At 37.5% G+C, this 27,795-nt stretch overlaps 1 protein-coding gene across 2 annotated transcripts in view; it reads left to right on the forward strand.

Annotated features, from left to right (window-relative positions):
* Homer1 (homer scaffold protein 1) overlaps positions 1-27,795 on the forward strand; it is a 112,898-nt gene that overhangs the window by 44,825 nt on the left and 40,278 nt on the right. For both annotated transcript variants that reach the window (XM_036207068.1, XM_036207067.1), the window contains exons 2-5: positions 2,592-2,748; positions 8,387-8,518; positions 10,994-11,086; positions 18,197-18,336. In XM_036207068.1, the coding sequence (XP_036062961.1) occupies positions 2,592-2,748; positions 8,387-8,518; positions 10,994-11,086; positions 18,197-18,336 (522 nt within the window). The remainder of the gene's footprint in view (positions 1-2,591; positions 2,749-8,386; positions 8,519-10,993; positions 11,087-18,196; positions 18,337-27,795) is intronic.

Here is a 27,795-nt window from a genome sequence, read left to right on the forward strand (position 1 = left end):
CAGCCAGGGTTATACAAAGAAACCCTGGCTCTTCTGGGGGGAATAAAAAGAGTTCCAGTCAATATACTTTGTGTGGTGTACTCCTTTAATCCCAGCACTCAGGAGGCAGAGCCAGGTGGATCTCTGGGAGTTCGAGGCCAGCCTGGGCTACAGAGATCCAGGACAGGGACCAAAACTACACAGAGAAACCTTGTCTCAACCCCCCCCCCCCATTAAAAAGTCAGAAAAAACAAATAAGTCATCTTGTAAGGCTGGCCAGCTTCCCTATGAATGAAGGACTGAATGTGCAGAAGAGGGAATGAGTTAGGCCGTACCAGTTCAGAATTCTCTGTGCACCGCCTTGCCAGGCCAGCACATTGAGGGAACCCGTCTAAGAGCAGTTACACTTTTTCAGGGACTAGCACAAATGTATTACTCCTTAAAAAAAGCTTAATAAAAGTGGGGACCTGGTAATTATTTCCAGAAATAAATAGAGAGAGAGGTAGCTTCCCTGCAGGGAAGGGACCTTTTTTTTTTTTATCAACGCTAAGTGCTGACGTGGACAGAGGGGAGACACGCTGCTGCCCCATCCATGAGGCTTCAGAGCCATTTGTCACAGACCAGATTTGCTGTCACTGCTGTGTTTGTTCTTTGTCTTGTTTTTCTTTTTTCTAGAATCTGTTTTCTTTAAACTTACACTTCAGAAAAATGCTTTCAATTATTTAAAATAAAATCTGATTTATTTGTATTTAAATATTAAATATTCCCAGTTAAAAGGTTAACATTCTGAACCAGGCATGATGGCTTACCCCCTGTAATCTCAGTACTCAGGAGGCTAGGGCAGCAGGATCTTGAGTTCAAGGCTAGCCTGGGTTCCATAGCAAGACTTTTTCTCTAAATAATAAATAAATAATGTTGTTTAAACTAGGAGGGGGGTAGCAAAGACAGCTTGGTGAGTGTTGTTTCCAAAACAAGTTTACTAAAGCCTTGGACACTTTGGACTGTAGTGCTCCTGTTTGTGCAGATTGCCCGTGCCTTCTTTTTCACCTTGTAATATTGTTTTGAGTATTGATTAGTTTTTGTTCTTCCTATTTGTAAAACCTTCTTGTACATTTTAAAGACCCTGTTTGATTTAAGAAAGTATTGTCTATGGTTTTGAGCACCTCCTCCATATACTTTTCAGTATAGCTCATGAAAGGATAGTATGAATGAGATCTTTCAGCTATTACAGAATGATGTACTTGTAAGTGCGTAAAATGTCAGAGACTCAGTAAAATAGAAGGATTCTTTTATTTTTATAATCTGTTCTACAGTATAATCCTATTTGTTGTAACACCCAGGACCTGTAAAGGTTCTAGGAATCGTTAACTAACAAACACTGAACCTGTGCTCCTAGGCAATATAATATCATGTTCCTATAAGTCTCTGATCACATGTGTATAAACCAGTTAGTACATAACTTTGTTTCAGGTGCATTTCTTTCATTTCAGTGTATTAACTTATTTATTTATAGACATGATCTCATTATGTTTGCAGCTCAGTTTGGCCTTGAACTTACAAGATACTCTGTCTCGTGTCCAAATGCTAGGATTGTAGGTATGCTGCACTGCACCCTGTTAATGTGTGATTCAGTTTTCTATTATCACTGTTTTAACATCGAACATGTGACCAATTATAGTATGACTTGTACCCGAACCGATCTTATCTAACACACATTTGTCCTCATAAGGCACATTAACTGTGCATCTATGACTATGTAACACTTAGGAGTACTTCAGCATTATGCTGAGAGGCCAGTTTAAGCAGTGAAAGCATCTGTAAGCACAGCAGTGCAAAAACCGTGGTGCTAAACAGACCACTAAGAAGACACCTGAGTGCTAAAGCAAGACAGAGAGGTATTGTCTTGTTCATCCCGAGGTAGAAAAGTGCACGTTAGGCAGCTCCTCACATTTTCCACAAACACAGCTCTGTAAGATGGGAAAAGTCGCAGGTACTTACTTGAAAGTCTGTTAGTTTGGTTTGCTATTGTTGGGATAAAACAATAACCAATAGCTTGAGGGAGAAGATGGTTTATTTGGCTTCCAGCTGCCAGTCCATTATTAAAGAAAGCCAGGGCAGGAACTCAAGCAGAATTCACAGGAAGACTGCTTACTGGCTTGCCCAGTTGCTTTCTTATACAATGCAGGACCGCCCATCTGGAGGTGATACAACCAACAATGGGCCGAGCCCCACCCCCCATCAATCATTAATCAAGAAAATTCCTCAGAGACAGGTCCAAAGGCTGCTCTGATGCATGCAGTTCCTCAGTTTAGGTTCTCTCTTCCCAGGTGACTCTAGTGTCTGTCAAGTTGGCAACCCCCCCCCCCCCCAGAGTTACTGATGACTTTTAGTGAGTACATGTGTGTGTACAGAATCTCTGAGTGGCAAGAATTGGCTATAGTTGTTTTAAAGAAGCTTATAATGGAGTACTTCCACTATTCATATCAGAATGAAAACTTTTATTTGTGGGTATGCGTAAGTTTTTAGTAATGCAGTCACCTTTATGGTTGTTGTGTCTTCTTGTTCTAATGAAATAAAACTGTTTTCAGTAGCTTTTTCCTTCCCTCCCTCAGGGAACAACCCATCTTCAGCACTCGGGCTCATGTCTTCCAGATTGACCCAAACACAAAGAAGAACTGGGTCCCCACCAGCAAGCATGCAGTTACTGTGTCTTATTTTTATGACAGCACAAGAAATGTGTACAGGATAATCAGTTTAGATGGCTCAAAGGTAAGTCACGTTTACTAAATAATCTTACTCTCTTGCTTTGTTCAGCATAGAGCTTCAAGTCCATTCACATTTTTGTTCCCATTAAAATAATTCCTTTTTGAATTATTGAAGCTTAACTTGAAAAAACAAAAAGTGATCATTCTTAGAGTAGCAACATTTTTTTTTTTTTTGGCCCATCAAGTTTTTTTGAATTAACTTAATTCTTTATTATATTGAGTTTCATGAGGAAACATATTCTTCAGATTTATGGTAGATTAGTTTATTTAATGAGCATTCCTTGTATCTCTGTTGTGTATCGATGTTAAACGATAAGGAAATACTAGTGAACAGTGAATTTCCATATTCATCACTTTTTCATTGTTACAACAGTACCAGGTATTGGCTACTTGTGGAGAAAAAGATTTATTTATCTTACAGTTTTGAAGGCTGTGAGTCCAAAGGGGACCATCACCCTAGCGTAGTGATGGCTTCTCCTTGTTTGCTATGCTGAATGATTTGATAATGGTGACTGACTTAAAGATGAGACAGTGATTACATCTGGAGCCACAGTTGAGCTGAATGGGGCCAGACATTCTCCCTTTATGATAGCCCATTCAGGAGAATTGAAGTTTTTAAGAATTACTTTCCTAGAACACATTCCCAATGACCTCTAGATAGAACACTTGAATGTTCTACTATACCGCCTTTAAATCATAAAATTCTTCGGGGTGGGGTGGGGTATGGGGCTGAGGATCTGGGTTTGGGTTCTAACACCCATACAGAGGCTCATAACCATCTGTAACTGGTTCTAGAGGATTGGACACCTCTGCAGGTACCAGGCACATACATGGTATATATACATACAAGCAGGCAAAATACTCATAAACATTACATTAAATAAATTTAAAACAACAGCAATAAAGATCCTTTAGGAGAACACAGTTAATACATAATTAACCCTTACAATTTCTGTACCCTTAAATCATGAACTCTGCCAACTTCAAAACTAAAGTAACTGAAGTGTAAGACGGAAATCTTAAAGTTTTGCTTTTAAGAGAGGCAGATGATGTAATATTTATGATCAAGGACAGTTGGGCTCCACCTTCAACTCTGTCAATTACTATTTTGACTTTGAAGAAAATGCTTTCTGGGGGATCCTTTTTCTCAAATTAGTGTAAATAGTTATAAGGATTAAATAAGTTAATATCAGTAGAACATACTTCGTGCTTGGTACGTAGTATGCTGTTCAGAAGGGAGAAAATCTTTTATTACCAATGAATTTTGTATAACTAACTTATATTCCAAACATCAGATTCTGAGGTTTCCTTCCTTCAAGCTTTCTTGAAGGTCTGAGGCCTTTCTAACTTTCCATCAGTTCAGTGTAGAAGTTAGGAACACAGAAGAAAGCCAAAGCACCTCATTGGGATTTTCGAATCATGTGACCTTGCACAAGGTATTTAATTTGTTGCATGTATTTTCTCACATGTAAAAAAAAAAAAAGATCTTAACAACTGTGCATGCACTATTATACCAGAGTATTGCTGTAAAGAATAAATACATTTTAAAAGGCATAATGTGCAGCAATGTATTGACTGGGTGAAGGTGCTTGTCACCTAGCCTGACAGCCCTGGGGCCCACACAGTGGAATGAGAGAACAGACTCCCACAAGTTGTCCCCTGACCTACAGGACATGCATGTGCACATACACATAACATAAACACATTTTACAGTAGCAACAACAAAAATGTACAATTGCCCTACGTATACTTATTATTAATACTACTAGGCTAATAATTTTACATGTGGCCTACTATGGTTTGAATCAATATGTGATTGATTAACTTGTGTTTCTCCACATAATTAGTTTTCTTTTCACTTCCATGTGAATGACTTAAAAGATGATGATGGTTCATTTCTGTGAAGTGTTCTTTAATGAAGAGTGGCTGCTCAAAGCTGTTCGGTTTAGTGAAATACAACAGATATTAAATGTTATCTCTGGCTTTATACTGTTAATTTATTTTCCCTACTTAAACTTTCAGTTTCTGTAATCTGTTGTCTCACTTGATCTAAATTGCCAGGATAATGTGTTTTTATTAGCTGGGTTAAAGGGTTAAATGGAAAGAATCAACGGAAGTAGTCCGTGGCCAGGAAGGAAAGCCACACTGAAATACTTCAGTGTTACCGAGTCTTTTTTTTTTTTTTTCCAGAGCTGAGGATGCTCTACCACTGAGCTAAATCCCCAACCCCCCCCCCCCAAGTCTTTTTCTGCTGTCTCATCTCCGTCTCTGTTTTATGATTGCCTTAAAAAGCCCAGAGTACCCTAAGTAGGAAATGTTCCTTTATTCGTTCTTTGTGCTTGAACTGTACACATGAGGAAGTTTGTTGGTTTGTTGGTTTGTCTTTCTTTTTCTTTTTGAGACAGGCTCTCACTATTTAGCTCTGACTGGCCTGGTACTCAGAAGTTCTCCTGTCTCTGCCTCCCAAATGCTGGGATGAAAGGTGTGTGACAACATCGTATTGTTTTCATTTTTTCTTCATGATGTAAAGACCCTAGCTTGGCCTAGCCAGGTTCAAAGCATTCCTGATTTGAAACGAGATACTTTTCCACCTCTTCACCTTAGACAAAAACTCTAGGTTTGAGAGTTGTTTATTTTAAAGCACTAATTTTTTCTTTTAAAAAATTCTTAATTCTATAAAAACAAAACAAAACAAGGGTTGGGGATTTAGCTCAGTGGTAGAGTGCTTGCCTAGCAAGCGTAAGGCCCTGGGTTCAATCCTCAGCTTAAAAGAACAAACAAAAATAAAAACCACACCTTTAATCTCAGCACTTGGGAGGAAGAGGCCAACAGATTCCTAAATTGACTGCTGGCCTGGTCTACAATGTGAGTTCCGAGACAGCCAGGACTGCACAGAGAAACCCTGTCTCGAAAAGCTAGAAAATTTTCTTAATTCTGTTCTAGTCAAAAAATCTAAGAAATAGATTTTTAAGCATAGGATTATTTAAAGCTTTTCTTCCATGATTCAGGGACTAATAATACAGAAAGAGGAAAGGTTCAGAATGGAGACTAGAATGGACCTCTTTATCAAGACACAATGAAGTTAATTTGAAATGGTTGAAATGAACCCTAATGTTCACCAGCACATTGGTTAGTTTTTCTTGTTGCTTATTAAATGTGTTATCACCCCACCTTTTAGAGTTAGTGGGGTCTGATGCCAAAATGCCCTTTTGGTCTTGGTTAACACTTAGGTCCTCCTTAAATGTTCCTGGGAGAACACTGAAGGACCACCAAATCTAGAACAATGCTTGCTGGTCTTTATTTGCTTGCCTTTGCTCTCTGTCATATCCTTTTAGGGACTTCACAGCTATTGAATGATCTGAAATTCCATTGTTAGCTATTTCTTTGCTCTAACCAACTCTTACAGAATGAAATCCATAACTGCATTGCCTCTCTTACTGTTGTGTCTCAAATTTCTAGAATTGTACTTGGTAGCTAATAGGTATTCAGAGAACAGCAGACAAATCAATCAATGATCTTTGGTTGTTTGTCTATAGTCTTCTTTCGAGTTAGTCCTTCTAAAATATTTTTAGATTATTTTATTTTACATGGATGAGTGTTTTGCCTGCGTGTATGTGTGTGCACCATGTGCTTGCCTGGTGCCTGCAGAGGACAGAAAAAAGCATCAGATGCCTGTAACTGTAGTTATGGGTGGTTGTAAACTACCATGTGGGTGATAAAAATCAAAATCAGGTCCTCTGCAAGATCAACAAATTCTCTAAACTACTCACCCACCTCGCCAGCCCCTCAACTTTTGATGACTGCTCCACAAGTTAAAATAATTGTTAGCATGTTTTACATACCTAACAAGGTATGTTAGTGGAAGCTGTTTTGAACTAAATGGTGAGGAAGCTTTATAAATATCAGTGGAGAAATTGATAAAGTACAAAGATAAAGCTCTCATATAACAATAGGTAACATCCATTACCTGTGAAAAAGGAGGGAGCCAGTTTCCATTGTGCCATCTTTTTCTTTAGTGAGACATGTATGTCCATATATCCTTGTTAAAGCTCCCTCAGTTCCTGGTAGTGCATAAACATTTATATTTGTAGTGGATCACTTGCTAAACAAATACACATTTTTTCAGAAAATGATGAATTTCTATTGCCCATTTACTAGTTTGGTAGATGACAGTTTCAGATTTGACAACATAAATGTTTTTATTTTGGTGCAATTATATTTCTTAATTTTAGGGGGTACTAGACTACCCAACTATAAATGACCCTTTCCTTTCCAGCACTGGCAGAAAACATGGATTAGTATGTTATAATACCTGAAACGTGTTACGATCTCCAGAGTTAATCTTTATTAACATGCCAAATGCCATGTTTTCTAAGAAATCATATGTGAAATAGAAATGATATTGCCACCAATCTATTATTTTATAAGAAAAGTGAAAATACTTCTTAGGAGTTTGTTTTTTCTTTGAGTAGAGAAAAGGCCTGCTAAGTGATTGAAGGTCTTTTTTTTTTTTTGTATGAAAATGTATTTTGTGTAAATTAGATTGTAAAAAGCTTGATTATACATTAAAATATCGAAATAATTTGTATTCATAGATTATTTTTTTTTGTTTAATTTTATTTTATATATGTGCGTGTTTTGCCTGCATACATGCCAGTGAAGCACATTCATGCTGGTTGCTTGGAAAGTCAAATAGAAGGTGTCAGGTCCCCTGGAACTAGAGCTACAGACAGCTGTGAGCTGCTGTATAAGTGCTAGAAATTGAACCCAGGTGTTTCGGAAGAATAGCCAGTTTTCTTAACCCTCTTAACCACTGAGAGAGTTCTCCAGCCCTCATACATTTATGTCTTGAAAGATTCTGTTAAGACTAAAGCCTATTTGTTTCCAGAGAATAGCATCTAAGATTAATAAATACTGATCCTCAACATTCAAAGGGAAGAAGCCGACCACATTCAAACCTGTTCAAAGGCTCAGTGGCTGAGCACTTGCCTTGTATGTACCAGGTCCGAGTGTGATGGCCACTCTACCAAGATAAAAGTAACTGCTAATATTTGTCCATTATCAACTTGTGAAAAAACAGTAGGTTTACAAGGTACATCTTTGGGAGCTTGGGTGCTCTCTCAGTCAGTAAAGTGCTTACTTGTGCAGACATGAGGATCTGTTCTATCCCCAGCACCCATGTCAAAAGCTAAACTATGTGGTAATGCTTTTAATCTTAGCACTGGGGAGGGGAGACAATTCCTTGGCCTTGGTAGCCAACCAGCTTTACCTAGTCAGCAAGCCCCAGGTCCTAGTGGGAGACCCTTTCTCAAAAACCAAGTTGGACAGCTTTTGAGGAACAACATCTGAGGTTGTCTAGCGTACGCAGGCATGCCCGTACCTACACCACACACACACACACACACACACACACACACACACACACACACACACACACACACACCCTAACACATACATACCTTTGAAGTTTTTTGGATCATTAAAAATATATCTATAGTTCTACTAGTTACATGTTTCTACATTGCCACAACTGCAACTATCTTTATATATTTAACTTTGTGGGTTACAAATGAAGCTGCAATGATCTTGGATTTAAATGCCCATTTCTTATTTTTGGCTGGCTACTTTTCTTTATTTTTCAGGCAATAATAAATAGCACCATCACTCCAAACATGACATTTACTAAAACATCTCAAAAGTTTGGCCAGTGGGCTGATAGCCGGGCAAACACTGTTTACGGATTGGGATTCTCCTCTGAGCATCATCTTTCAAAAGTAAGTTATTTCAGTAATCTCTGAGAAAATCTTCATCTCTAATTTATGTGTCCTAAATATATAACAGCAAACAGAATACAAAATACTGGAGAAATTTGTTTAATTTCAGTTGTGAACTCTAGAACTATAATGACTTTAAAATAAGAATATTAATATAATATTAAATGTTATAAATAAATATAAACATATTAAAATAAAAATATCTTTGGATTCCTTATAATTTTGTATAAAGATTTACTATACACATCCAAAATAGTCACCACTAGTTAAGAGGGCTTATTATAGTGAATGATCTGTGTAGCAGGAAGGAGAAGGTGGGAACTACCTCTCCAGAAGGGATTTTGCAAGAAAAAAAAAAAAATTAATTGGAGATGGTCTTCAAGATAAGCAAACATAAACTCTTCCAAAGAGTGAAAATTACAGTTAGCAGGAATATAGATTTCAGTTGGATTTTGTTGTTGTTGCTTGTTTCTTACTATGACAGCAGTCATGTAAGCTATTGTTTGTTGAGAAAACTCTGATTTGCTTGGATGTAGAATCTCTGAACTGTCTGCAGTACAGAGTGAGATCCAATCGACACCAAGAGGAATTTTTCGAGTAATGCTGCTCAAATGAATTACGATGGCCAGAAAGACTTACAAAGTGCAGAGCATCACCAGCTAAATACTGGAAATAAAACAGTTGTTCTGCCAATAAAGAAAGCCACCCATGCTTACATCAGGGGCATCTTGAGTTCTTGTGGAAATTACACAGAAAGAATGGATATCGAGATTGGAAAGGTGCACAGGATACTAAGGTGATTAGGATGAATAGCACTCACCTTGCTCTCTAGAGTCTGTGCCCACAAGACAAAGATTTGTGCTAAAACTTCTATGTTAACTATTCTATTTAAAGGGTTTGCCTTTAACAGAATTTCAGATGCTTACATGAGATTTGATATAAACAGAATTTGAAAATTAAGTTGTTCGAATGCAGGGTAACAGACTCTTGTAGGTAGATTCAGTTCATATATACATTAAACTTTAACCTTATTTACTGTAGAAATTGTTCAGATCCTTTAAGATGAGTTATTTTAAATGTCTTACACCTTTGTGAATATTTATTGACTTGATTTATAATTAGATAGTTAGTAGTTGAAATAATCTTCTTGTTTTTCTTGTGTTTTAGTTGTAAACATTCCTTTTCATGTATGTTTTCAATATAAATTAAAGTTTAAAGCTCAAAGTTTGAAGCTATTTTAACTATTGCCTTTGTGATTATAACACACTCTCTATAAGACACTTACAGTGTGAGTGTGGCCTAATAGGACTTCTCTTAGCAAGTCTTCCTTTCTAAATATATTTTTGAACTGTGGTATAGTTGTGAGTCTTAGATCGGAGTTTCTCAGTATAGCAGTTCAGATGAATTTCTCTTCCAGAAAGATCTCCTTGAAAAGTTAGATGCTTATTCTAACACATTAGCCATTACTCAGCCACTTCATAGAACTTTCTTTGTGTTGTCTGCTAAAGGAGATAAATTATACTTTTTACTACATGAATTTCATGATTTTTCACAACGAAGAGCTAAAATTGTAAGTGGATTTCTGAAACAAACTTTCATGAAATATCTTTTAAGTTTCAGTAATTTTGATAATAAATTAAATCTTTCATTATATTTTTCCAAGTTACTGAGTAGCTAGCAAACAGAGTAAAGGAGTAGTCAGTTAAAACCTGTCAGTCATACAGTCTCAGCTTACATCCTCTTACTTGTTTGTTTGGGGAGAGGGTGTCTGGGAATGACTTTGTTAGAATTTTTTTCCTCTTCAAGTTAAAATATGCTTACTATATCTGAATATAGTGATAGAATAGCTTCCATATCCCAAACAAACAGGTACTGTGTGTGACAGTGGTGTTTCTAAGAATTAGCATTTCATGAATAACTTTTTCATCTTAATGACCTTTCATGTTATTTTTCTTTTTTAACTTTGTTATTGCTTTCTGTTACTGAATTGGCTATTTAGAAATCTTCACTAATGAGTTTTTAGTTGTTAGTGATAATATAATGATATGTAATGTGTCTGTATGACTTACATAATATGGGCATTTATATTTTATTATTAGTTAAAAGCCTTTTCTTAGTATTTTGATGTACAAACAGATACTTAAATGGTTGCATTTTCTTAGCAGTTAAAAAAGTGTAGTGTGCGCCTGTCTGCTGACTCTGCCACTCATGTGAGTCTTAATAAATGGTTTCTAGTAACCAGAGAAGAATATAGATAAACCAGCTTACAAATTCCAACTTCGTGATGAATAAGATTCATCACAGTGCTTATGTACTTTTGGGGTTTAGGCTTCTTTTCCCATCATTTTCATACTATAAGCTGTACTTGTTGGGAGGCTGTACTGCTTATGTAAGAGTTGGCTCAGAAAATAAAGGGAAAACAGGCCCTGTGGCATACTGCTAGCTGGCTAATGCATGTAGTCTCTGTGTGTTCAGTTTGCAGAAAAGTTTCAGGAATTTAAAGAAGCTGCTCGTCTCGCAAAGGAGAAGTCGCAAGAGAAGATGGAGCTAACCAGTACTCCTTCACAGGTGGGTGCGGTGGGTCTGCTTTCATGTGTGAGCACAGCTCACTTCAGACCATCAGATCCTGTATGCCAGAGTAAAATTTGGAAGAATAATGGCAAAATTATTACCAGAGTAGATAGAGAAGTGCACTCTTAATTCGTCTCTACTGACAGAGAAAGACCTCATTGTTGACAAGAATAGTTAAAAAAATCAATATTAACTCAGATAAGCTTTATGTTCTTGTCTTAGTTTAAGTTTTTATTGTGAAAAGACACCATAACCACAGCAACTCTTAAAAAGTAAAACATTTAATTGAAGGGTTCACTTACAGTTTCAGAGGTTCAGTCCATGGTGGTGTGCAGACAGACATGATTCTACATCTTACAGACAACAAGAAGTGGACTTAAAGTCATATTGAGGGAAGCTTGAGCAAAAGACACCTCAAACCCTGCCCTCACGGTGACACACTTCCTCCAACCAGGCCACATCTCCTAATAGTGCCACTGGGTCCAATTTCTTTCAAACCGCCACAATACCTAACAGCAGAAGAGCAAAAGTACAAAATGATCGACCTGTGTTTTTGTCAGTGTTCTTTTCATTGGCAATGGTAAGACAGAAAGGAGAGTCTCAGAAAAACAGACAGAAATGTGCGCGCTCATGTTCTAGAAGCTAGGTGTGACACACCAGGCAGAACCACGTGGGGAAGCTGAAGGGTAGTTAGAGGCAGGAAGAGCCAAGGAAATCTATGCCAGACTTTTGCTTAGGATGTCATGGGAAAAGTGGAGAAACAATAAAAATAGTGTAGGATTGGCTAGTTTGAGCAATTTCGTTGGCTCTCAGTTTCTGCTGGATTTAATCTGGCTCTGGAGTGATTAAGACAAAGGAATATGTTTCTTCAGTACGAGTCCAGATAAGAAAATGTGTTGTATGATATTAGCATGACTGGTTTGACATCAAAGGCCTGTTCCCCACTAGGCTCCTAGTTTCTCTAAGTGTTGGCTAGTTCTAGAGGAGAGAAGTAGTTTATCTAGTGCAACATTACAAAATGTTGGATGATTGTGAGAGTAGAGTTGCTTATGTGCAATCTTGACAACCTGAGTTCTCTCCAGAATTCACAAGATGGACAAGGTGGCAAGAGAGAACCAGCATCCATGTCCTCTACCCACATGCCTGCTGTAGCATGTGCATCCCCCAACATCCATGTCCTCTACCCACATGCCTGCTGTAGCATGTGCATCCCCCAGCATCCATGTCCTCTATACCCACATGCCTGCCATAGTTTGTATATGCCCCCACTATAACAATAATAATAATTTTTAAAAAATCAAACATTACAAAATATAAAGCATTGTAAAATTTAAGACATGTGGTTCTTCTGGTCATAAAAATCTACTTATATCTAACTATTTGGTAAGCCTCACTAAGTATAAAGAATTCATTTTTATTTTAATTAGGAGAGTTCTACTAAATGTCTTTGCTCACAGACAATGTTTATTGTGGATTGAAACCAAAGTCCATTCTTCCATACTTGCAGCAACCTGGGATAATTTGGGTGATCTTTGTGAAATTGCATTGAATCTCTTTTTCAAATGCTCTGCTGCTCCAGTGATTCCTTTAATCATAAAAGCCACTCAAAATTATATGCCAGTATGTATTGGGAGTTCTGATTCTTTAGGTGAATGATTTTCTTGTTACCAAAAGATGTAACAAAGCACATTCAGTAAGTAAATATACAAAAATATCAATAAAGTTGTAGTGGGTGATGCATGTCATTGTTTTTAGTTACTGTTTCTCCAGTTATAACAGCATTGTGTTTAATTGATTGTAAACTGTTACAAGTTAAAAGCTAATTTCTTATCTCTGGTGGAAGGAAAATCTTTAAGCTTTTGCTTTGGTCAAATGAATATAGAAAAGATGATCATATTTGAAAAAATTCCATGATATAAAAAGAATGAATAAGGGCTGGAGAGGTGGCTCAGAGGTTAAGAGCACTGGCTGCTGTTCCAGAGGTCCTGAGATCAATTCCCAGCATTCACATATTTCTAATATTTCAAGTCTGTTAACTTACTGTGTTGGACCCAGAGAAAAGAAGAAAAAGCAGTTTCTCCTTCCTCCTCTTAATGTTTCTGTTTTGTTTGAATGGAATAATTTAGAGTGAATAACTGGTGATAGTGGATAGTCAGATCCCTCTTTTCACTTGAGCAGGAGCACTACTTCAGTTAAGCATATCTGAGTGTGGGGCATAGCTCAGTGATAGAGAGACGACTTGCATGCCAGACTCCAGGTTGGATGCCCAGCACTACAAAACAAAATGAGATGGGAAGCACACGGTGGCTCAGCATATACAATCACTCGCTGTGAAGCCTGATAACCTAGAACTGATCCCCAGAACCACATGGCGGAAGGAGAGACCCAGCTCCTGACCCTAACGCCTCCTACTGTAACACTCATGTGCCCCTTCTCTTCCTTATCCCCTCCCTCTGCTCCTCTGTCCCTCTCTCCTGAACCTTCCTTCCCCTTCTACCTCAACAAATAGACAACAAAGAATAAATTAAATTAAAACACAAAACCATAAGCATTTTCAAGCCAGACAAACTTAAATGTTTTTTTTTGCTGTGACTAGAGAAGTTGTTTAACTAGCACAAGTATTATATCCTTTATTGAGAGAGGTGAGTATGATAAGGATAATGGCAACTCATGGTTAGTGAACAATGTGTGCTCTAGAGCAGGGCTTGAATTTTGGCACTAACCTTTATTAGCTTTATGATTAGGTGAGTAACTGGGGTTGGGGAGGTTGGACATAAAAAACGGGAATAAGACCAACATATTCTCAGGGTTATTGTGGGACTTCAATGAGGATTAAAAATGCGTATATATAGTAAGTCCTTAGGAAATAATAGGCACCTGTTATTGTTGAGTGAGTGTGGTTATAAGGATGAGAATAATCATGATAGTCTTTAAATAGTGCCTGGCACATAATAGTTGTTAGGAAAACATAAATGCCGTGTGGCTTTGGGTTGCTATTGCTTTGGTAAAACCATGACCAAAAGCGACTTGAGGAGGAGAGGGTTTATTTGGTTTACATATCCTAGGTCACAGTCTGTTGAGGGAAGCCAAGGCAGGAACTCCAACAGGAAAACCTGGAGGCAGGAACTGAAGCAGAAGCCATGGAGGAACTCCGCTCATTGGCTTGCTCCTCATTACCTGCTCAACTTGCTTTCTTTACTTTGTGTATTTTTATGTAAGTTGCTGTACGTCTGCATGACAGAAGAGGGATCAGATCCCATTATACATGGTGTGAGCTACCATGTGGTTGCTGGGAATTGAACTCAGGACCTCTGGAAGAGCAGCCAGTGCTCTTAACCTCTGAGCCATCTCTCCAGCCCCCTCAGCTTGCTTCCTTACGTAATTCAGAACCATCTGCTTAGAGTTGGCACTGCCCACAGTGGGTTGGGTCCTCCCACATCAATTATTCATCAAGAAAATGCCTCACAGGCTTGCCTTCAGGCCAGTCTGTTAGAGGTAATTCCTTAATTGAGATCCATCTTCTCAGATTACTAGTTTGTGTTAAGTTGGCAAAAAACATCCAGCACAACATGCATCAGAATTCTTTTGGAAACTTATTAAAGCACACTATAGTGTCTTATTTAATAAATACAAGATGGAGCCCAGATATTTGTATTTCTGCTTTCTTTTCAGGAGATACTGATGTGATTGGTCTTATGTAAGGTACACTATATAGACAAGTCATTCCATCTTACCTTCAAACCCTGAGATAAAAGGAGTCTTGCATTTAGACAGAAGTTAGCCACCTCACATTCTTACACTCTTGAACTAAGGCAGTGTATACTCCTGGCTTAGTATGGAGAGAGTTCAAGTTAGCACGAGCCTGTCAATGTGGCGCTGTCACTGTTAGTCAGTCTGTACGGGCTGTAATAAGTCAGGCGAAGTCTAGAACAGTAGAAAGGGAGTGGAACTGATTGGGACTGCAGGGTACAGGCTTTTTGTCTGTTTGAATCAAAACCAATAGTTGGTCTGTTAATCAAAAAAGAGAGCTACGGCTTGAACAGGTCTGTAATCCCAAGTGCTCTGGAGGTTGAGACAGGATTGTAAAGTATGCCTGGGCTACACGCTGGATTTAGAGCCATTCCAGACAACTTAAATAAGTTAAGATCCTGCCTTAACGTAACAGCAAGTAGAAAACAAGGTTGAGCTATAGCTCAGTGATAATAGTGCCTGCTTAACGTGCAGGAGGCCCTAGATTCAACCCCCAGTATTGGGGGGAAATGTGAGGAAAACATTTTAAAGGATTCTTACTTAAAATTTTTATGTTTACATTCAATAATTTTAATTCTCCAATATTTTAATCTAAAACCTTTGAATATGTTGTTGACTTGAATCCTACCTTTCTTTTCTATGTTTTGATTCTAACAGACTGACTATACTAATAGTTAGTTGTTGTGGGAGGTCTCTGCAGGCTGTAAAGCAGGCAGGGAAATGAGCCTGCTGAGAGAAGACTGAAACTCAGTTCACCCTGATTTAGGTAACCAGTGCGGGGCCAAGATTTCTTGGAGTCTGATAGCAGCTTGTATATTTTTGTCATATTTAAGCACAGTGCAATTTTGGATAAAGATTCCAGGTAACAACTCATCTCCTTGAGTTCAGCCAAGTTCAAGATATGTTTACCCTGAAGCTGTTTACAGAGTACACGTTTGGCTTCTTCCCTGAAGTGGGTTCTCTTGGCTCAGAAACAGTGCTCAAGATAAGGGTCTAGAGAGAATGACTGAGTAAGCACAATGTCCGTAGGTGTCAGGGTTGGCCTGGCCCTAAGATGACACAGAAGTCACTTAGGCTCTTGTAAAGTACAAATGACATCTCTCACAGTTTTATGGCCTAGAAGTAATGCTCAGGATTTAGGGGGAAAGGGTCTGGGATTAACAAACATAATGTTCTGAGTGATATGGGGAGAGACTGGCTCAGGAGGTAGCAAAGGATTTCCAGGTTGCAATCTATATTTTCCCCCAATATTCTGGGAGAACAGCCAGATATCTTCTCCCTTTGGACAGAGCAGGGGAGATCGGGTCTGTGTTTAATTTTCCTGGCTTCTCCGGTGCTTATCTGTGTACATAGACCTTTTTGCCCATTTTCTTGAGTTTTGAGGTTGTTTTTTTGCTTTGCTTTGTTTTTGTTTTTATGGGTGTGTTTATTTGGGCTTGCAATTCAAAGGGATATATGTTCACTACACCAGAGAAGGTGAGGTTGCTGGTCACATTGCATCTGAAGTTGGGAGGCAGAGGGGGATGAATTCAAGGTGGTTAAATAGAGCCAAAGCTTGGCACTTGCAAGAATATCAGAGTATTCTGTTTTTATTTCTTTTCTCTGATACATGGTATGATAGCATGTAAAAATACAGTGTATTATATATGCTTAATTCACCTGTGAATTTTATTTTACTTTATAGCCATTTACTTTTCAGACATTTTAAAGCATTTCATTTGATTTTAATTAAAATAACTACTCTAGCACTCTAAATTGATTAATTTACATAATATTTAATCCAGTTATTAATTATGTAAATACAGTTGGCATAAACAGTCTTGAAGGTAAATACAACTGGCTCCTGTTAGGCGTTTAATGCAGTTACTGGGTACAAAGTATGCAAGCAGAGTGAAGATTGGCCTGTTAGTCATGAGCCTCAGTCAGTTAGCATATCTTACAATATTACTTAGGGGTTGGAGAGCTGGCTCAGCAGTTAAGAATACTTGTTTTTACAAAGGACCAGAGTTCAGTTTCCAGCACCTATGTCAGGGAGCTTACAACCCCAAGTAACTTCAGCTCCAGGGGATCCAGCGCTCTTTTCTGGCCTCTGTGGGTATGTGCATGTACTCACACAAACACACATACCTACACATGAACTAGAGAATAAATCTTAAAAAAAAACTAGATGGGTTATTCCAGACTCAGATTTTCTTTTTCCTTTTCTTTTCTTTCTATCCTCTTTTCCCCGGGATTTCCTTTTTTTGGGAGGGTGGGGGGAAGATTGTTTCTAAATGCTTACTGCTTTGTTAATCCTTAATATTGACATAAAATTGTAAAATGCTTTTAACATAGTGAAAAGTTTGTTAATCTGCTAGACTTTATGTTGAGAACTCTGTGAAAGCCCTCCATGAGAAGTCCGGGTTTCAGCAGTCAGAGAAGCAGTGCCTTACAGGAAAGGTGACCCCTGTCAGATAGGAGCTGAGGAAACCCATGGCCTCGCTACATGCCAGCAGAACTGTGCCCTGTGTAAGAGCTGTTACAGTTCCAGAGACTGGGGTTTCAGAGATGCTGGCTCCAAATGGTGACAGTGTTGTAGGGAACGATTTACTACACCAGGATGTCAGGGTGCTTGCCTGGAATCTCACTCCATCTTCTGTGTGTACGACAGTCAAGAAGTTTCTCCCCAGATTTTCCTCCCAAACTTCTGCACAGAAGAGAGAGGTATTGACAATTTTATTGCAGTATGGAAGAATGAGGTGGAATGAGTCTTTTGTGAATGTCTGTTAAATAATAAAGGGCCTGTTTTAGTTTAGCTAAAAAGGATGAAACTAAAGAAATTTCATTCCAGGCATTATTAGAGAGCACAGAGTCTGGAGAGGAGGGTGGCGCTTCCAGTGCCTCACACACTGCCTTACTCCCGAGGTGGTGGTGTTTTGTTTTTCTGAGACAGTGTCTCACTGTGATGCTCAGGCTGGCCTTATGCATGCTGTCTGTCCTCCTGCCTCATCCTCTTGAATGCTGGGATTGTAGACAAACACCACCCTGCCTAGCTGCCATTTTTTCATTCTAGAGTAATTTTATGAATATTATTAATTTCACTTAATTACTTTTATTAACCCAAATATTTTAATGTTTTTAAAATTACATTTCTAAATTGTTATCTTTATAGTTTTAAATTATATTATATTTTGGTTAATTTTCTTATTAGTTGCTTTCCTGAAAAAATAATTATCTTTTTTTAATCTAATTCAAATTTCAGTTGCTATTTGATTTCATCACAGGGACTTCATTTAGATGACATTGTGTGCTTGAACAAAAGTGTAACACTTTTTGAAACAATCTCTTACTCTCTTTTCTCTCTTCTTTTGTTGAAAGGAATCTGCAGGAGGAGACCTTCAGTCTCCTTTAACCCCAGAAAGCATCAACGGCACGGACGATGAAAGGACCCCGGATGTGACAGAGAACTCAGAGCCAAGGGCTGAGCCAGCTCAGAACGCGCTGCCGTTCTCACATAGGTACACGTTCAACTCAGCAATCATGATTCAGTAGTGCAAATATGGAGGCTTATTTGGTTCAAAAACTCTTGAGTGAAAAGCCCAGGTCAGACTTCTTTAATTAATTTGTTGTTTTTGGTTGTTCAAATTGACTGAATGAATATTTTCATTATCTGTGTGGAAAAAGGGATATTGAGTTAATTATACAAGCAACTTTTTCAATGGATCAAAACATAAATCCCTTTTTTGGGAGGGAGTTTGTTTGTTTGTTTCTTTTTTTCAAGACAGGGTTTCTCTGTGTAACAGCCCTGGCTGTCCTGGAACTTGTTCTGTAGACCAGGCTGGCTGTAGCTTTGGAGCCTGTCCTGGAACTCACTCTGTAGCCCAGGCTGGCCTTGAACTCACAGAGGTCCACCTGCCTCAGCCTCTTGAGTGCTGGGAAAATCCTTTCTACTTTTTGAAGACCCCTTTTGTTACCTAGTTTTCTGTTTTCATGCCTGTAACTTAAGAATTATACATTGTAATTAGAAGCAACAGGATTTCTGCTTTAAAGTTAAGCTGTACTGTAGTCCTAGAGATGTCTTAACCATGGTTTCACAGACGACAGTAGATACCAGGCTTGAGCCTGTGAAAAGTAATGCAGACTGTTTTGTGTACCAACAGAAGAAAAGCTTAAATTGCTTCTGAATTTTTTTTTTTTAGACCTTTCTTTTCAGAGCTGAGGACTGAACCCAGGGCCTTGTGCTTGCTAGGCAAGCGCTCTGCCACTGAGCTAAATCCCCAACCCCCTGAATTTTTAAAAGAATTCTGTAGTCTAAAAGATACAGTGTGTTCTAAATGTATTATAAGCTAGTTACATTAATTATTGGCCACATTATGTTATTATTAGACTGTAAAGAGGAATGTGAAATGGTACTATTGATTTTTTTAGCAAAGCCTATCTGTGATCTGCCTTAACATTAATTTTTACTCTTACTGAATAGTAGTTTATGTAAAATTAAGAGGATAGTTTTATTTTACTGCACATTGTTTTGGAGGGACCAGGTTCTAGAAAATTAAATTTTTTGACAGATTAGAAGTTTCAAAGTGAAAGCCAGGCAGTGGTAGTGTATGCCTTTAGTCCCGGCATGGAGGCAGAGGCAGGCAGATCTCTTGAGTTCAAGGCCAGCCTGGGCTACAGAGTGAGTTCCAGGACAGCCAGAGCTACACAGAGAAACCCTGTCTCGAAGGAAAAAAGAAAGGTTACAAAGTGAGATATTGCAAGCTGTCCTAAGTGAATTTTAATTTTCATTGAACTGTATCAAGTAGTAGGTGCCTAGGATTAAACATATTAGACAAGCACTGAGTAATCTTATTAGGCTGAGGAGGAAGGAAGTCAGGCATGATTTTTAAGACTAAATGGGATATTTTGAATGTAAGGATGCTCTAATACCAACTCTACACATGATAGTAAAACATTTTGAAGTAAGTTGTTCATGATTTGAATTACTGTAGTGCAAATGCTTTTTGTCTCTAGCTATACAGAGAGCTGAACTCAAGAAACCCTCATTTTCTCAATCTGACTACCATACATTCATGTTGAGCAGTCTTTCAACAAGACTGCAATTTTTTGATAGCATTACAAAAATTACATCATTTAATTATAAAGAATGATATTGTAGGATAGGATTTTTAAATATTTTAACTGCATTAAGGAAAGGGAAAACTTCCTTTCTATCAAGTAATATTTAACCTTTCCATTTAAAAGACTGAACTGTACTGATTGTAATTATATAGTTAATTTAACACCTAAATTGAGCCATCTGTACTGAATACTGTAGCAATTAGAAATAAGAACTTTCAAATTAACATTTGTAGAAGCTCCTTCTAGTTTATACACTTAAAATTTCCTAAATGTTTATTGTTTTCCTAATCCTTATATTGATGTTACTTCTCTAGAATTGGTCCCCATCCACTGACTCTTTTCCTGTGTTCTTGAGTGTCTGTTAGGAATCACTTTTACCTTGAAGATACTTCTGTGACCCATGACTTGTCATGGAGGATTTGACAGTGTTCCAAATAGAAAACCTAGGAGATTAGTTTAACCATACAATTATGTTGAAGGCATTTTATAATCATATAGTTTTTCTTATTAAGAATACCCAGCTATAGGATTTTACAAAAGTATTCCTTTGAATTCGGTGATACATGATTCAGCTTTCATCTACTTCCTTGATTGAAATAAAGATTTTCATGGGAGGTAGATTTATTTACAGTTACTGCAAGAATTTGTGACTTGTCAAAAAGATAGGAGACCTAAGAGATGGTATTATTCAAGATTTCCCAAACGATGGTAGTTTAAAATTAACTTAATGGGTTTTTCTTTTTTTTTTTTTTTAAAGGATTCCTTTTTTCTTTCTTTTTTTTTTTTCAAGATTTATTTATTTATTATGTACACAGTAGAGGGTGCTCATTACAGATGGTTGTGAGCCACCATGTGGTTGCTGGGAATTGAACTCAGGACCTCTGGGAGAAAGTCAGTGCTCTTAACCTCTGAGCCGTCTCTCCAGCCCCTTAATGGGTTTTTCATGGCTCCTGAAAAAGAAGACAAGTATCAGACATCAGTGCAGCTGACTGTAGTGTTTCAGTGTTACATAGACCTATGTGCGTGCTGAATTACAGTGTGAAGCATTATAGTTTGAAAGCATATGCCTTTGGCTTATCAGGAAACTAAATCCTAAAATTCAGTGGCTCACTAGTAATACTTTAATTTGACAGCCCAGTTCTTCTGGCCCTGCCCCCTGCTATAAATATAGGTACACATATCTTAATGCTCACATAATAATTTAAAAAATGTTATGTGTATTGGTGTTTTACATGCAGGCATGCCCATGCCTGGTGCCCAAAGAAGCCAGAAGAAGGTGTCAGCTCCCCTAGAACTGGAGTTAAGGGTGGTTGTGAGCCACTATGTGGGTGCTAGTATCTGAACCTTGATCTACAAGAGCAACAAGTGCTTTTAAGCACTGAGCCAACTTTTCAGCCTCTGCTGTATTATTTTAAAAGCAAATCCTAGATCCATAATTTCATCCACAATAGTTTCTTAAAATTATCTTGAACTTTTAAGGAAATATAACTAAGCTGTGACAGTTTTATATTCCCTAATTCAGTGGCATAATGCCTTACCTTGAATCATTTACTGCTACTTTCGAATTTTAAAAACTATACTTCTAAATTAAAGTGTAAGCATATGGGCTCTTATGTACTCTTTAGTCAAGTGCTATAGGACTGTTTTGTGTCCCTTTCATAAACTATGCAAAAATAGTCTAATAGAATATGTTTTGAGGAATGAACACTCTTTGGTCTACTTTAAATGCTTTTAAAAGCTTAGGAGATGTAAAACAGGAAAACGTGAGGGTGAATGTTTACTAATTTCTTTGAGGGTATGTTATTACATCTTTTCTAAATTGCCTTTTCCTTTATAATTATTTTTAACTTAAATGATAATATCCTTTTGGGATTGAACAAAAACTCATTGACAAACTGAAGTGATTTTTGAGGATGTAATTTGAGATCGTAGTCTTAAACTAGCTGGTAACTAAAATGCATTTAGACCCTAATAGACTAACTTGTATGGACACGTGTACAAAAGTTTCCCTCTCTCATTCAAGGTAATGGTTTGCTTCCTGATGTCATTTGTTTAGAATTCTACAATGTGTTATCTCTTACAATAAGTGTTTGGATTTTTTAAATAAGATTTAAGACAACCTAAATTCTCTCAGAAGTAGTTAGTTTTATATTATTGTAGTGCTGTTGGAATGTAATACTGAAATATACTACTGAAAATTAAAAATTTTTATTTTGTTAATTATAATTTTGATTCTCAGAGATGCAGTATTATATTGGTAAACAGCTGCTATCATCTTTTTGAGAGTTCAGAACTTATATCAGCAGTTTGTGAAGCTATTTTTGTACTGACAATTTTTGATAAGTTTGGCTACTGTAATGGAAAATAGGCTCTTTCAAGCACTGATTATATTTGGAGTCTTCTAACATTTGGATAATACATTCTTATGGTGCTGCTGGACTTCATGCATTTTGGGGTACTGCATGTATCTTCTATTCTGTTAGAGATTTCCCTGCTTGTGTGTTTGCAACAACTCATTAAAAGGTATATGCAGAAACACTTTCTAGTATATTGCTTTTTGCTATAAAACAGTATAATAGTAAACACCTGGGTTGATCCACTCCATTTATATCTATTATCTAAGTTTCAGAAAGGGACTGGAATTGAAATTATATCTGGAGATTTTTCTGCAATTTCCATATTTTAGGAACATTTTAACCAATTTTTAAAAAATTACTTATATTTAAGTGAGCTAAAGTATACCAGAATGTACTTTTTGTTGTTGTTGTTGGTGGTGGTGGTGGTGGTTTTTCGAGACAGGGTTTCCCTGTAGCTTTGGAGTCTGTCCTGGACTAGCTCTGTAGACCAGGCTGGCCTCGAACTCACAGAGATCCACCTGCCTCTGCCTCCCGAGTGCTGGGATTACAGGCGTGCGCCACCACCGCCCAGCTTTTTGTTTTGTTTTGTTTTGTTTTCCAGAGCTGAGGACCTCACCCAGGGCCTTGCGCTTGCTAGGCGAGTGCTCTACCACTGAGCTAAATCCCCAACCCCAGAATGTACTTTTTATAATTTAAATACAGGTTGTACTTATTTGCAAATATTACAAATCAGGAAAAAGTGACTAATGTTATGAAGCCTAAGCACTGTCTGGCGTGCTGGCCTATGCCTTTAATCCTCGGGAGAGAGGGCAAGTAGAGCTCCGCAAGTTCCAGGCCAGCCGGCGTTACATAGTGGGACCCTGTCTCAAAAGGCTCTAACTTACCATGTGTTATGTACATCCAGATATATATCTCCTTCCTTTTTAAGTAGTAAACAGAACTTAGAAGGTTGTAGTTAGGAGCTAAAGTAAAAACAATAGGTGTAGATAATTTTTGTTTAGATAAATCTATTATGCTGGGATTTCACTTAATAAATGATTTTTTATCACTGATAAAATTATAGGCAAAAATTTTACATTGTACAGTTCACTTAACTGCTATAGTTGTGACTTTGCATTGTCAAACCTCAAAAATTATAGTAGATTTTTCAGAATTAATATGAAAGCTAAGAAAACTTGCAATCATAACTCAGCAATTTTTGGATACAGGATTTACTTTACCATAATTGTGAAAGGGTAGCACTTTATAACAGTGCCATCTTGTTAATTTGCTGCTTAAATACTGATCTGCATTCTCTGTAAACTGAGAAGCAATTTATGTCTTTTAAAATAAAACGCAACAAAGAATATAGTTTATCCACCAAGATTGTTAAGTAGTTTTCTGAATAGATATACATAATTTTCTGTCTTAAATTTTGCAGAACTACTTTTCATTTTCTTCTTAAGTCATCCAAGATTTTGTGGAAATGTTAAAAATTGCTAAAGCCTTTTGTGAGGCATTATCACTCAGTATAGGTTATTTATAAGAAGAAATGATTCTGTGAGACCCAGACATTTCTAAGCTACTTCCAGTGTGGGTTAGTCCCTTGTCTCCCCTTTCCAGCTGTTCCTGTTAATGAAGGAGGGTATGGAGTCATTCATCTCCAGTGGCTGTCAGCTTTTTTCTACAGCTGTCCAGCTGGAGTTAGCTATGTGGTACCTGGCCACAGATGAGATTGGTGTAGACTATGATCTCTTCCTTTGGAGGACTTTTAAAAACCATTGTGTGGATTCCATTGGAGAGAGGTTTATGATTTGGACAGGTCTGCTGCTCTGGTACATAAGGAATATGCTTTTATTTCTAATTGATTTTACTTTTAAGAGTATTAATGGTTGAGACCAAAATATAACAAACGCAGAGAGAGACAGTCAAGCCACATACATACATAGTGAAATTTGTGATATGGGTGATCGTAAAGAGTGATGAGATTAAATGGAGTGTGTAAACTACTGAAATTTTTAAAAGTGAAGCCAGAGGGGTGTTAGTTATCTAGTGCCAGCTGACTTCTTCCAGACCTTTGAAACTAACCTGTAAAGTCAGGCAACTGCTTATTTCAGACATTAGACTCACACTAAACATGAAAATAAAATGACAGTTTGCTAAAGAATGTTGAAAGTATGCCCCAGTGACTGCCTTGCTGTGGAGTATCGAAAGTGTGGATATGAAAACTATTGAAACTATACACCGTGTTCGTTTATGTCCGTTTGCCATTTACAATTTAGCTTGTTGACCAATATGTTAATTTTTATGACTTTTACTAAATAGAAGTTTAAAAATAGTAAGACTTTAGAGATAGAAAAACTTTGATCATTGTGTAGTCCAAAAATCACTTCATGGGCTGGAGAGATGGCTCAGTGGTTGAGAGCACTCGTTGCTCTTCCAGAGGTCCTGAGTTCAATTCCCAGCAACTACATGTTGGCTCAGAACCATTTACAATGGGATCTGATGCCCTCTTCTGTCATGAAGATGTACAGGAAGACAGAACACACACACACACACACACACACACACACACACACACACACACACACAAATAAACAAACAAGTAAATCTTAAAAAAAAAAAGAAAGGAATCACTTCATTTTACAAAAGTAGAAACAGAATCAGAGTGTTCTTAACCTTATCTGCTAAATGGCTGAATTGCATCAGAGAGTGCTCCAGAAATTTGGGTCATAAGAGTCTAACCTGGACAAGGGAGTTCTCTCTGTATAAACTATAAGAGAGTGTCACTTTTCAAACACTTATCCTCCTGATTTTTATTATTGTTCAACTTACATGTTGGCTTCTGCATGTTTAACTCCCTATTTGGGAATTCTCAACTTCCAAACTAGGCCTCATTGACTTGAATTTCTAGCTATCTCTCATATATTTCTACTTATTTTAGATAAACAGTAAATAATGAATAGTTTTTTTGAGTAAATAAATGGCTCTTTGCTGTTCCTGCTGTTAACTGAGATAATAGAATATGGTACATCGCAGTGATTCAAGTTGTTCATTAACGTAAACAAACATGTTTAGTAGAACTAGCAAAGTTACATATTTGAAGAATAATCAGCTTAATATCATAATTCTAACAAGGCTGATAATATTCCCTTTACTATTTGTTTGCTTGTTTATTTATGTAGTTTGGTTTTTTAAAACAGGGTCTCTCTATGCAACCCTGACTGTCCTGGAACTCACTCTGTAGACCAGCTGGCCTCAGACTCAAAAGAGATCCGCCTGCCTCTGCTAATCCCAAGTGCTGGGATTAAAGGCATGTGCCAACATTGCCGGGCTCTCTTGACTATTTTTAATGTCAGCTTTTTAGAGAAATAATTCACATGCTAAACAATACTTAATATGCTATTCACTATTCACATATTAAAATGTACAATTCGGTAGTTTTAATATATTCAAATAATTCTACAACCTTAACTATTAATGAATTTTTACCATGCCTGCCCTTGTCCAAGATAAAAACAAACCTGTACCCATCAGGAATTTTCTCCTTTGCCTACATATATATATTCTCCTTCTTCTCCAACACTACACAATCGTGACTCTATTCTGCCTATTTGGGTTTCTCTATTCTGTACATTCCATGTACGAGAACTCATGTAATGTGCACTGAATCATACGTTCATTCAGTGGTAACGCTTTAGAGGAATCGCCAGACTGTTTTGGCAAGCAGCTGCATCAGTTTGCACTTCCTTCACTAGAGTATAAGGGTTCTTTTCTTTACATAACACCAGAACTTTTTATTATTGGTCTCCCTCAATCCTCCTGCTGCTGCTGGCTTTGAACCCAGAGCCCCAAGTGTGTTGAATCAGCGGTCTGCACCAAGCAACATCCTTTTCCCTCATCTTTTTTGTGAGCACCATCCTCCTGGATGAATTTGTATTTGATTTTGATTTCCCTAATGGTATCTTTTGACATGCCTATAGACCACTTGTATGTCTTCAGAGAACTGCTACTCAGATCCTTTACCCAGTTTCAGTTGAGATTTTTTGCTTTATTTTTGATTTGTGGGAATCTTTTATATATTCTAGATATTAAACTTTCATCATGTAAATGATTTGCAAATAGTTTCTCTAATTCAGTAGGTTGTCTCTTTTTTTGAAGTGCTTTGCAGTTTTAACAGGGGCTGGAAAGATGGCCTGGTGGTTAGGAGCACTGGCCGCCCTTCCAGAGGACCTGGTTCAGTTCCCAGCACCACATGGTGAATCACAACCACCTATAATGAGATTTGGCGCCCTCTTCTGGCCTGCAGGGACACTTGCAGGCAGAACACTGTATACATAATAAATAAATCTTTTTTAAAAAAGTTTTAACATTTTTTTATTTCTGATTTATTTATGTTTTTTTAGTTGCTTGTTTTTTTGATGTCATGTGTTAAGAAATCTCTGACTCGTCTGAGGTCAGAAGCAGCACATGTTTTCTCCTGAGTTTTCAGCTCTTCAGTTTTGATCCCTGATCATTTTTTGCATATGATATGAGGCAGAGACTTACTGTTTTCTTTCATGTGATTGTCCACTTTTCTCAGTACTGCTGTTTTTAGGCCATTCCTTATCCTCTGAAAGTATCTTGGCATTCTGAACAAAGCTCATAAAAATGGACATTTATTTCTGGGCTCTCGGTTCTGGCCCGTTGATAAGTTCTACCCTTTTACCAGTACTACATTGCCTTCATTAGTTTAGCTTTGGATTAATCTTTAAAGTTGGGAAATATAATTTGTATAGCTTTTTTTCTCCTCTTTAAAGGTTGACTCTTAAGTCCCTAAAATTTCTTCTCCTTTTTTTTTTTTTTTTTTTTTTTCCATTGTTGGTTTTTCGAGACAGGGTTTCTCTGTGTAGCTTTGGAGTCTGTCCTGGAACTCACTCTGTAGACCAGGCTGGCCTCGAACTCACAGAGAGATCCGCCTGCCTCTACCTCACAAGTGCTGGGATTAAAGGTGTGCGCCACCACCGCCGCCTGGCTTAAGTCTTTAAAATTTCTAAGCAAAGTTTATACTATAGAAATTCCCTCCACATTCCTACAGAGAAACTGTTTGGGATTCCGATAAGGATTTATTAAAATTAAAGTATCGATTTTAGTAGTTTTAAAGTGGATTCCTTAGAATTTTTTATGGATAAAATTAAGTCTTCTGCCAATTGATACAGCTTTACTGTATTACTTTCTGTCTAGGTGCCTTGTATTTCAGTTTCCTGGCTAATAGCCCTACCTACAGTATTAAGTACTAAGAACAGTGGGATCTTTTACATTCAGAATCTTTTACCAAATGTCAACTGTGCAGATTTTGTTTATCAGGACTAACAAGTTCACCTGTATTCCTAGATTGTTAGCGTTTTTCCATCATACTAATTCCTGTTAGTGATTTCTTCTCTTATGCCCCCATAATGTGATGGTTTTAACTATTTTATGCATTAGCAAAGTGAGCAGTATCCATGGGTTATTTCCAAGGAAAAAAAGAAACTTGATAGG

This window comes from Onychomys torridus, chromosome 15 (genome assembly GCF_903995425.1).
Source record: "Onychomys torridus chromosome 15, mOncTor1.1, whole genome shotgun sequence".
Taxonomy (NCBI): Eukaryota; Metazoa; Chordata; class Mammalia; order Rodentia; family Cricetidae; genus Onychomys; species Onychomys torridus.